Here is a 12,621-nt window from a genome sequence, read left to right on the forward strand (position 1 = left end):
GAGTTCGGGTGCTTTCAAATTTAATTTTTGAAAATTCCAACTAGCTTTTGCCTCAAGATTCGTGCCGGATCAAGATAATTTTTGCATGATGTATCAAAAAGCATCTAAATTTTATTTAAATATTAAACATTTAATAAGATTGCATACGTTCAGAAAAGTCACATTGAAAATATGTTGTGAATGAGCAAATTTTCTTTACGAAGTGTAGCCAACTTTTGCTAAGTTTTTTTTTCAATCAAGAACTGTGACCCGAATCCGATCTACCCGCCGCGTAGGAATGACCAATCCATCGGACGCGCGCTTTCGGCTTGTCTCACGTCTAAGTCGGTCGAACCGAAAGCCTGAAGGGCGTAGGGTTTCATTTTCTTTTTCCCATGGCTTGCTGAGCAATCATTTCCTTTGGGCGATGGGCTCTTCGAAGGGTGGGAGGGAGAAGAACCGCGAGCTCAGTGATCACGTGCTCAAGCTTCGCCGGCGCCTTCAAGATGCTTTGTCCCTCGGCATCAGGTTATAAATCGTAGTTCGGTTCCATTTCTCGTTTTCGTTTACTGCGTTTTGCTTTGCTTTCCCTACTCACAATTTCAGTTGATTGATGAGGAACTGGAAAGGTGTCGCTTTACTATTGAGAAAGTGCTGCTGAGATTAGGCGGTTCTTAGAATTTGGTTGACTCATAAGAAACATTTAAGAGTAATGGAATTGATAACCTATGTTTGGGTTGAATGGATTGAAGGAATGGTTATATTACCAGAATAAACTTGATATGAAGCGTTGCATGGTTACACGTGATAGTGCACAAACAATAGTTCCAGGCTAATTGCAATGGTTTAATAAAGAGCTTCATGGCTTGTGTTCAGATGATCTTAGCATAATGAGGTTCTGCAGGATGGCGGTTCTTGTAGCCTTTACACCACTTGATTGCATCATCATAAACTTCGATAAAACACATCCTATTAGCACCATTCTCATGTTTGTGACATGTTAACGCCTTTTTGATAGATCCAAATGTTCGATTTTGATTGCATCATAACGAACTTTGGTGGTTATCTCCTCCATTGATCCATTCATTATTGCTAGGGACAAGATTTCTAACACTATTATAAAAAAAGTCGTGGCTAAGTTCTCTAATCATCAATTCCTAGAGGATCAAAATGTCCTCAATATAAGGGCATTTTGGTCCTATGCAAATGATTTGGCTCATTCATCCATCCTATGTTTTGCTTAGGTACCAAACCCCTTCATCTAAATGCTTGTAAAATCACTTCAAGGAGGCAAAGTAAAGGGTTTTCATCCCTCTCTTTCATTCCTAAGGAAAAAACACTCCTTAGTTGGTTTCAAGATTTAGCTTTTATAAACTTCAGCCATAGTTAGTAATTTCAGCATCATATGGTCTTCCTTTGGATAAAATTCTCAAGTTGGCTTGTTGACCTTTTATTTTAGCTAATTATGTAGATTATACAATATAAGACTGTAGATAATCAATTCATCTAAAGCTCCATTGGAATTGAAAGCCATTCTCAACTTGTAATAGTTAGACACCATCTATGGGAAGTCATCTTATCATGCTGATTAACAAAGTTCATTACTAGTTGATGACCATCTATATGCAAGGATTTACCAAACCTTGTTGAGATATGGAAAACCCGACCCTCTCCTCTTTACTAGAGTTCGATCTTCATCTCCGTTTCGTTATTCATCAACCTTTGGGGAAATTTGGGCTCTCCATAAAGAATTGGGGGAAACCAAGGAGGCTCACTACTTATAGGGGGCACTTCGGCAATATTTTTAAAGACAATGATGACTAAAGGTATATAGACACACACACACATCATGACATCTTAGAGATCTAAATCCAAAAAGATATATTCAATCATCCACGAACTTATAATTAAGAAAAACAAGATCTATCTATTATAACCACATGTTTCAGGAACTTTATATCAAATGAATTTACATGGTACATCAATAATGCATAATCTTTAACAGTGACAAATTACAACATGACCAAACATGTTCTAGAACCACGCTTAACTTATCAGTTCTTTCAATGGCTCCTTAGGTATTTTGCAATTACTCGAGGATCACTTGTCTGAAACGATAATGTAGGTGGGAGTCCATTGACCTAATGGTTAATTCTTATTTTAAATTATATAACATATCTTACTAGTTTTTATTAACTGATTAAGCAAGTATGGCATGATGTACAAGTCAAGTTAGCTTAAATAAAACATGATGTTCCATTTAAACATGATATTGCACATGAGACACAATTTAATTGGTTAAATAAGGCATGAAATAGGAATCATGGCATATCATCTTATATCTTTCATATTAGGACATTCCTGTTATATATTTTATTTTCTTTCATCATGCATTTCATTTCACAAGGCACATCAATTTCATGATTAACAAGGATTTAGGAAATCAAACAATCACTGACATATTAGCAAACATGCATAACTCACAAAACACAAAATGTGTACATGGGTCCATGAAGTACTATATTCCATGAAGTACTATATTCCCTGCCATCAAAGTGGTGTTTCTATCTACCAAAGTAGTATCACGTTTCTAGTATGCATGAAGCTATAGGTAACTAATACCATCCAATATAATAGGTTATATCGTTGCAAGAAATCACACTAGCCTCGACATCAACTACATAAACAATCAAACATCTGCGGAAAATAACCTTTTCACATATGTATTATAATGCACATATAAATAAATAATGCATCTTTATGTTTCCCAAACACATCCAACCACTTGTAAATAAGACCATCATTGAACAGACAAACAATTGATTTACCAAGCACCATAGCACAATAAATTCAAAGTTTATGTGCTTTAATAAATAACAAAGTAAATTATATCACATGTAGAAATCTAATGATTAGCATGCTTATTAATTATCGTTATCTTAATAGCATTACATGGAGTTATGTCAAGGGTAAAGCATCATTAAGCTTATATTTTATGCTTATGATAAGAACGTGTTTATATGAAGTTAGATTTCATCATCCTCATGTCTTTACAAGAATGAAATTGGTAATCTTAACTTGACTACATCTCTTACAATACCGTTGTGTGCATGCATGACACGATCAATGTGGAATTACCTATAGATAATCCTTAAAGATTTGTTTCCCCAAATCGTATATTATGTTTACATATAGGTAAACAATAACCTATTATAAAAATAATCATTGTTAATTAACTTATACATGATTATAGAACCTCAATCATCATTTACTTTTCTTTCCTTAGTCCACGAATTTATAATGAAAGTATGAAATATCACATTCTTATAGTCATATAAATTTGTCTGTAAGATATGCAATCTTAAATAATAATAATTATTTCATGAAATTATCCATGATAAATCAATGAAAAGGATCTAGGGTCTTACCATTGTTTCAGCTAAAGGAAGTGAGGAACTTAACTGATAGCCACCTCCTTTATGGTCCTATTGATTAAAGCATTGTAGCTCTTCTTCTTTCTTTGTTGCTCACCACCCCCTTACAATCTCTCCTTATCTCTCTCAGTCTATGATTTCTCTCTCCGACCCACTCTTTTGACATCTCTCTATCTCCCCATTAACGAAATCCCTTGCCTGTCTAATATTTCCACCTCCTCCTCCATCTATTGCTTGCCCATCAAATATATCAATTTGGGATTAAAATGGGCTACTTTGGCTTTTTTTAGACTACCTCTCTCACTCTCTCTTTTTATCTACCTAAATTGCATGCAAATATATCTCTCTCTTGACGTCATACTCACCATTTCTATTAACCACTTGCTTATGCTCCTCATGAAGGACCCAAGTTTTGCAATTAGCTTGAACTTTCCTATCATTATCGTTTTGAATTTATTTTGAAGGTCAAAGATGCTAAATAATTTGATCAATTTTTTTTGGCTTGAATTGATGCCAATGAGCCAACTAAAAAGCCGAGCCCTTCTTGGATCAAGCTTAATGGCTCGAATTGAATTTGCTGAAGAATTGATTGAAAAGCATATGTTTGTATGTATAAATTCATATACATATGTACATATTTAGTTTTGAATGATTTTGTATATGCATCTATGCATTCATATATATGAATGAACACCTAGACAAACTCTACTCAAAGCTAATCCCCATGCTCGATTCATATCATCAAATCTTCCACCTAAAGTTTTTGGGTGCTCTGCTTTTGTTCATATTTATTCACATGATAGGAGTAAGCTTAATCCAAGATAAAAAAATGCATCTTTATTGGGTATTCCCCAACAAAAAGAGTTACAAATACTTTTGCCTAACTTTTAGGAAGGTATTTGAAACCATGGATGTCACATTTTTTTAAAACAACCCATACTTCACTAGTTCTGAAATTCAGGGGTAGAGTGAAGGAGAATTTCAAACTTGGGAGTGAAATTCCTAATTATGCAACCAAACATAATCCAGTCAAAATCAACAAATATCACAAGAAATTCAAACCGCGAGTATTTTCCAAGTTATATCTCCTACGTCTCAACCTTCACCCATAAGTCCTAATCAATCACTGCAAAGAACATTAATTAAGGAACAACATTATGTATAGTCAAGGAAAAAAAGAAAAAATCAGCATATGCAGAGTAGTGAGACACATCTTGCATGTCAAATCTCCATTAATAGTTCTAGCAACTGTAGAGATTCATATAGAGGAGAAAAATGAGGAAGTTCAAAAGGAGATAGAGTCGTCAAATGACCAAAAAGAATCATGCACCAAGCATCCAATTGAAAACTCTCTCTCCTATAGCAGATTGTCAGACACTTATCAAGTCTTCCTTTCCAAGTTGGATGATGTGCAAATTCCGACCAATATCCAGGAATCTTTGAATCACCCAGGAAGGAGACAGACTGTTAAAGAAGAAATTATGATATTGGAGAAAAATCAAACATGGGTAATTATGAATCTCTCATCAGGAAAGAAAGTTGTGACCTGCAAATGGGTGTTCAACATAAAGCATAAGGAGGACGGTAGTGTTGAGAGGCTAAAAGTAGACTGGTTGCAAGAGGATTCACTCAGTTTTATGGAATAGACTATCATGAAACTTTTGCTCATGATGCAAAGCTCAACACCATTAGGATTCTTCTTTTCTTAGCAGCAAATTTAGATTGGCCCCTACATCAAATATATATCAAGAATGCATTCTTGAATTGGAATTTGAAATTAGAAGTCTAGATGGAGATTCCAATGGGGATTTAGAAGTCTTATGGAAGTTACGAAGTGTATAAACTGTCAAAATCCTTATATGGATTAAAGTAATCTCATAGAGCATGGTTTGGAAGATTATCAAAGTATGTAAAAGGCCACGATTTTAGAAAATGCTAGGCAGATCATTCCTTATTTATGAACCAGTCAGAAAGAAACAAGGTAGCAGTACTGATTGTATATGTGGATGATATCATACTTATTGGAAATGATATAGAGGAAATAATGAAGATCAAACAGGCTCTTTCCAAGGAGTTTAAAGTTAAAGATCTAGAATCACTTAGATACTTCCTTAGTATGGAGGTAGTTAGATCAAGCAAAGATATATTTGTTTTCCAATGCAAATATACCTTAGACCCACTGAAGGTGACTGGCCTGCTAGGATGCAGACCAATCAGTACATCTATGGATCCTAAGAAGAAACTTGGGATAGAAAAGGAAGGGGTTCCAGTAGATAAAGGAAGATATCAATGTCTGGAAGGAAAGCTTATATACCTCTCCCACTCTTGTCCAAATATTGGGTTTACTGTGAGCATGGTGAGCCAATATATGAGTAATCCTATGAAGGAGCACATGGAGATAATATATCAAATCTTGAGATATCTCAAGAACACTCCTGGAAATGGGCTATTATTCAAGAAAAATGAAGATAATTAATTGATCTTTTATTCTAATGCATATTGGGCAGGAAGCCAGGTTGACAGTCGATCGACCATAAGATATTGTTCATTTGTGTGGGGGAACTTATGACATGAGGAGCAAGTAATAATATGTTGTTTTCAGAAGCATTGTGGAATCTGAACTGAGAGCACTAACAATTACTATTTGTGAAGGTAGTTGGATCATACAAGTATTGATTGAACCAGGAATAAAGATTGAAGTCATGATAAAGTTGAAATGTGACAATTAAGCCACATTAATATGGCTAAGGATCCAGCACGTCATGACAGAATAAAACATGTTACCATTGATAGACACTTTATAGATCAGAAAATAGATAACTTAGAAATTGTAGTATATACCCCAACTCATGAACAACTTGCTGATATTCTAACAAAAGCATTATTGGGCTCTCTACTTGATAAGTTTGTTTGCAAGTTAGGATTGTACAACCTACACAACCCAACTTTCGCGCAGGGTGGGGGGGGGGGGAGTGTTGAATCACCCAGCAGGGAGGGGGCCCACGGCTTTGACATATTAGCAATCAGTGGGTTGGAGTTGGAGATTTTCTCTTCTGACACCAAGATCCATGGCATTGATTCCAAGATCCGGGGTATAATTATTAGAATCAATTAGATTAAATGATTTTCCTCTTATGTTTATTATAATTAATTTGATTAAATGTCTTTCTTTTTCTGTTTATTCTCCTAGAGTGTATATATATGTAATGATTCCAAGGAATAAAATTTGAGTTCAATTTCCCCTTAACAATTTCTTCATAAACAAACCTTTTGGTTATATTATGCTAATAACTAACCTATCATCGGGGCAAGGATATTGGATTTGGAGTTAAAGAACCTAGTAGGTTGATATCTTTGTTCTAATCATTAACATCTTAAATATTTCTTTAGTTTGCATTATGGAGGTTTGTCAGACTAGAGAAGCTTTGGGAAAGCTGGCTGAGTAATCACACGTGTTGTGTTGGGGCCTACCTCGCAGTACCTTCTTTTAACTTATTGAAGAGGAAGACTTTAAAAATTTCTAAGAGCTCAATCGTTTCTCTGTCACTCTGCCTTAGACCAAAGAATTAACAATTCTTTCACTTTTTTTATCTCAACTTGTTGAGGCTTCGCACGTTTTTGAATTTGTTTGTTTTTATTGTTGAAGCATTTTGATCAAAAAAATAGATTGACCCTCGGGGATTTTGTGTTTTGAATATTTAATGTTTGTGTGGATGTTGGCTCATTTGGTTATGATCTTATGCGAAGTGTGCCTGTCAATGGGGTATAGCCTGAGCAGATTTGTCTTGGCTTCTTGATGTAAGATTGGCAACTACGTATAATTTGATTTGTGTATAGTTAGTTTGTGGACTATAGTTCGGAGGTCTAGACTTGATTGACTTGATTTGTTGATTAGAAGTTCAATGTTTGGATTGTTTGATCTTGAGAGCTAAGCATATTGACACATAAACTGAGACAACAAAGCCAACATTGTTATGTGTGAATCTTCTCCAATTTTATCTTATGCTTGCAAGTTTTCTATTTCTAGTGCTATCGATTTAAAAATTTGTTCTATTTGAAAGTTAACTTGAGAACCTCGCTTACATGAGTTATTTTGGAGAGATGCTAACTTCTTTTTATTTTTATAGTACTTGTGCTGATATATTTTAGAGGGTTGCATTACTATTACGTGTGTTATCTATTTTAATATGTAAAAAAATTTATATAAATATATATAGTATTTTGTTGTTATCATGTATATTTCATGTGCATATATATATATATATATATATATATTGCTATTATTTTAAAACGTGTGTGTGCGCGCGCGAATCTCCTGCAAATCCTGTCACTTGTGTACATCATTTTCTTGTATTGCAACTTGAGCAATACCGAGCTACCAGGGGGCTTTATGAGTTCTTTCAATATTCTAGATGTATTAGGGTTTGTCTTTTTGGCAAAATGATCGTTATATTTATATGACATTTATGGGCAATTCTTTGTGAACTTATATTTGACTTCCAGTATTATTGTTGCATTTGATATGCTTATCATGTGAATCACATATGAGGTCAACGAATATTTATCTAAGATGTATAAATATTGCATAATGTTGAAACACATTATCTTTACTTTGTTTACAATCTTTAATTTGTACTTGCTGTTGAACCTCATATTCACCAAATGGTAAGTTGCTTCTTAAGTCTAAGTGTCATATTAGCTTCTGGTGATTTAGTAGCAACCTTTTCCAAAATAATTGAACATTTCCCACTGATTTTGATTTTACACATCTGCTCCATGGGAATCAAATATATTATTGAAATCTTACAAATTTTCGATCCATGTTGAATATTTTTTAAGATTATACCTCCAATTGAATAAAAAATATAATTTTTTAACCTAAAGATAATAACTTGTCATTTTCTCAAATCTTAACTACCCAATTCTGTTTAGATTACATTATTTATTGATCCAATTAATATATCCTATTTTTAGTTGAAATAATGATGCAAATTATAAGCTCTGTTATTAATTTAATTCTTGTTGGTTTAGGCTAAGGGTTTTCTAATACAACTAGAATGATGTAACATATGCAGATAACACAAGGGAATTTATGTTTCATAGATCACAAACCATTAAAGAAACTAATGATTTACCTTCTTTAAATGCAAATAGTAAATATGAGAATTAAAACCCGAACAATGTAATGACAAATTCAAAGATGTCAATGACATTTGACTCACAAATTCAAGAGTAATTACAATTTAATCACCACAATTAAAAATCCGTTTGTGCCAAATTTGAACAAAATAAAGATTAATAGCAAGTTAATAATGAGTTATGTAGAATATGTTAGATTAAAGAAATAGTTCACCAAAAAAATTCAAAACTCACGTACATAAAAGATTTTTTTCTTTGGATCAAGTAATTGCACTTGTATCCCACATGAAGGAATCACACATTTAATTGCATGCACAAAATTGAAAACTAGAAGAAGAAATTTTATTCAATTAAATCTCCTTTTATATTCCTTAGTATCCCTTATCTATAATCATAGGATCTCCTATCCCATAACACAATATCTCAATTTAATGAACAACTTGTTCCATTTGAAATCTTCTGAAGGGTTATATGCTGAAATCATGCAAAACAAAGGTGGTAGAGGCTAAACAAAAATGTTTGCTTTGAAATATTGCATGCAGTGAAACCGGAAGTCACGCTAGAAACCTACTATTCAGATGACATACATATATTAGGCATCCATTTATGCCGTAGTTCCTCCAAAAATGTAAACAAACAAATTTTTTACAGTTGCCACACTGTAGTGGATCTGGCTGTGAAAAGCTCTTTCTCACTATAGAAATTTCTTAAAATCTAAAAAAATTGTTGTCAGATGGAAATGTTAAAGTAAAGTTTAGAAAAAGCTGTCCTAACAGCAACCAAGTCTCAACCATTCTTTAAATTGTATCCATATGATGATCCAATTGAAGGTGCACTTAGTTAATCACGTCAAAGGTTGTATGCATCGTTTACTACAACTTGTTTATTGAATTTTATATTAGAAACTTACATGAATTGAATAGATGTCTCTTATTAGCCATTTTAAGATTTGCCAATCTTTTTTTTTTTACTTGTCACTCTTTTTTTTTTACTTGTTACTCTTTTTTTTTTCTGATTTTGTTTTTGCTCATGCGGTAGGCTGATTGATGGGAAAGGTAAGAGATGGCAATGCCTTGATGCTGAAATTCAATGTTATGCTCTTCGAACAATGGTTGCTTTTATCGAGTGTATGTCTTCTGCTACCTTGCAACATCCTCTAATAAAGGTAATTAGTATCTATTGAAATACTAATGATGATAACAGTTAATCTTTTGCTAGAGAAGAGCATAAGCATGTGTCCTGATTGTAAATACTTTTTTTTATAAATGTCTTATGCTTTCTTAGAAGTATTCTTTGAAGTAGAACTTACTTCAAAGAGATATAAATGGATTAACATATGCAAAATTCATCATGTCCCCGTTGTTTTTGATACTTTGTGTATTTTGCTTTTTGGGTGGATGCTGTAATTTGAAGATGGTTTTTGTAGATAATAGATTGTAAGCTTATCTTTGTAATCTATGAATATCCTTAAACCAATGTGAATGGGTTATTTTGGTTGGATTAATTAACCAATCTTTTCACAACTCCAACCCTCCATTGAACAAAGAACAATGATCTCCATCCTCTTCCTCCTTTTGAGTTTGTCTTCTTCTTTGTTCCTTCTATTCCCTCCTATTGCCACCCATTTTCTAACATGTCCTTGCCCATAACTTTGCGGCAATCTTCTATACATGCCCCCATCATACCCCCCTTTGGAATTAAACTGATTGCATAAATATTTTACAATAAGTACTTGTGATTGTTTTTTTTTTTTTGCTGGCAGGAACATATGTTAGGCATAAATATAAGTAATTGTAATCTCTTTTCTTGGAAGGCGGGGAAATACTATACTTTGTGAGTACTTGAAGACCCGTGACTATCTTTCTTGGCAAGTAGAAATAAAATTTTTTTATCGCAGTGTCACATGACATCTACCGTTACTGTCTTCTTGGCAGGCATGAAGGCCTATCACACCCTGATGCAGCCTTCTACTTGGAGACAACATTGGGGTCCTGGCGTGCTGCTAATAAAATAAAAGACTTAGATAAAATTGAAATCTAACCTTAACTCCCAAGTCAACAAAAAATGCATGAAAACATAAGTTTTAAACATTGAAAATAGATATGAACAAAAATTAAAGCATAACGAAAAGAGTTTACAGAAAACTAGTTACTAGCCAATCAATACAAGCACAAACTAAGTTCATTATCCTACGAAAGAATCGAATCATCAACACAAATTATAGGTTCAATAGTTAGAACTCCAAATAGAATGCTCAAAGCCTCCAACATTATTCAATTAAATAATGAAATTAGGTTATAGGCTTATAGCTTAATCTTTCAAATAGTTTCCCAAACCCATATGAAAAAATTTTAACTCAAAAAATTGCACTATATCTTCTCCAAATCCCAAACCTATATGAAAAAATTATAACCCAAATTATAATTCAAAAAATTATAACACATCGTTTAAACAAAACATACCTACGTCTAAACTCGATCGTCGGATTATGAGGAATATCGATAATTAGAAAAAGTCATTGCAGTGATAGAAGCTAGAATAATGAGAACTAAACACGCCAAATGCACTAGAAAAGCTTGTCGCAAACCATACCTTCACTGTGTCGGCCTACTTGCGTCACAAATGCACTAAAAAAGCCTCAATTCGTGTCAACCTGCTCGCGTTACCTTCATTGCTCGCGTCGTCGAGCCGCTCCATCGATGAAGGTTATCCCTTCGGCTTCAATGCTCATGTCGTCGAGCCACTCCTTCGACGACAATGCAGAAGACGAAGGATGCTCGCGGAAATGGAAACCCTAGCTAGAGCTGCTCGTGGAAATGATCGGGTCATGGAAATGAACAGCCAAATCGATCGGGTCGCAAAAATGAATATGGCAAATCGAGTGGCTGTCTTTTTTTTTTCTTTCATTTTTTAATAGGACATGCGTAACCGATACATATGTCCTGTCAAATTTAAACTATTTTAATTGGACACGGCTTTGGACACATATCCGTGCCGTATCGGAGGCGTGTCCGTATCCGACGCGTGCTCGATACAACATACCTTTGTAAATATGAGTATTGTTGCTACATAGCTTACAATAATATATATATATATATATTCCAAGGAGCCAGCACCTCAGGCCGTGAGTTCAAAGCAGCAAAGCCACGGGAAATTTCTTCCCAGTTCGGAATTCAGCTCCACATTAAACCAGAACAGGAATCCAAGGAGTTCATGTCTCGGTAAGCAAACAGCCCGCTAGAATCCAAAGCAACACAGGCTCGGGAAACCATCAAAGCACGGAAAAAACAATGGCTGGCCGAACTCCCAAGAGTTTAAAGCACATTTATTATAAAGTTATTACTTTGAATTCAGCCACCATTTAAAAGTAAGCCACGGTTCTCCAAGAGACAAGAAGAAAAGGGGAAGGGGAAGGGACAAGGCCACTCCAAAAGTAAACTTCATAATAATGTACCTTTTTTTTTGGATAATAATGAGCTACTAAACTTCAGCTCAAGCAACTTAGGGAATAAGCTCAAAACCGAATGCTCCAAAACAGCCAACTCGAGAACCACCAGCAGCCAGGGACCAATCGAGCCAGCAAACCAAAGGTCTACCAAGCCATATGCACACCTACCATGATCATTGGATGCTTTCCAATCATAGGATAGCTAAAAAAAGAAAAGAAAACAAAATACACGATTATTCAAATAAAATAAAAAGTACATAATTCTTGATTTCATCACAATTCTATATCTATATTCAAATGAAAATCTTTAGACTGTACGATTGACCTCCATAATTCAAGTTTTCCTTTAACTCCATCTCTTGTCTTATCAACAAGAAGAAAATCATCCTCAAAAAGCATACACCGCAAAAGCATACACCATGATACATCTTGCAAATGTCTAGTTAGAACATTCATGATTAAAGCAAAAGGATATAGTCTTAAAGCTGTTTCTTGATGTAATCCAACATAAATAGGAAAATACTTGGCCAAACCACCTTGTGTTTGAACACAGGTAACCGTTCCTGAATACATATCCTTAATAACTTAAATATAAATATTATTAACTTCTTTTTTTTTTAA

At 34.2% G+C, this 12,621-nt stretch overlaps 1 protein-coding gene across 7 annotated transcripts in view; it reads left to right on the plus strand.

Moving 5' to 3' along the window:
• The first annotated feature begins 260 nt into the window (after positions 1-260).
• Positions 261-12,621, plus strand: part of LOC110102881 (BTB/POZ domain-containing protein At1g04390) — a 31,221-nt gene continuing 18,860 nt past the window's right edge. For 5 of the 7 annotated variants that reach the window (XM_020831372.2, XM_028699015.1, XM_020831375.2 and 2 more), the window contains exons 1-2: positions 261-507; positions 9,591-9,717. In XM_020831372.2, the coding sequence (XP_020687031.2) occupies positions 278-507; positions 9,591-9,717 (357 nt within the window). In that variant the 5' untranslated portion in view covers positions 261-277. The remainder of the gene's footprint in view (positions 508-9,590; positions 9,718-12,621) is intronic. The other 2 variants (XM_020831373.2, XM_020831374.2) reach the window with 2 other exon arrangements.

The sequence above is a fragment of the Dendrobium catenatum genome, unplaced genomic scaffold (genome assembly GCF_001605985.2).
Source record: "Dendrobium catenatum unplaced genomic scaffold, ASM160598v2 fragScaff_scaffold_1200, whole genome shotgun sequence".
Taxonomy (NCBI): Eukaryota; Viridiplantae; Streptophyta; class Magnoliopsida; order Asparagales; family Orchidaceae; genus Dendrobium; species Dendrobium catenatum.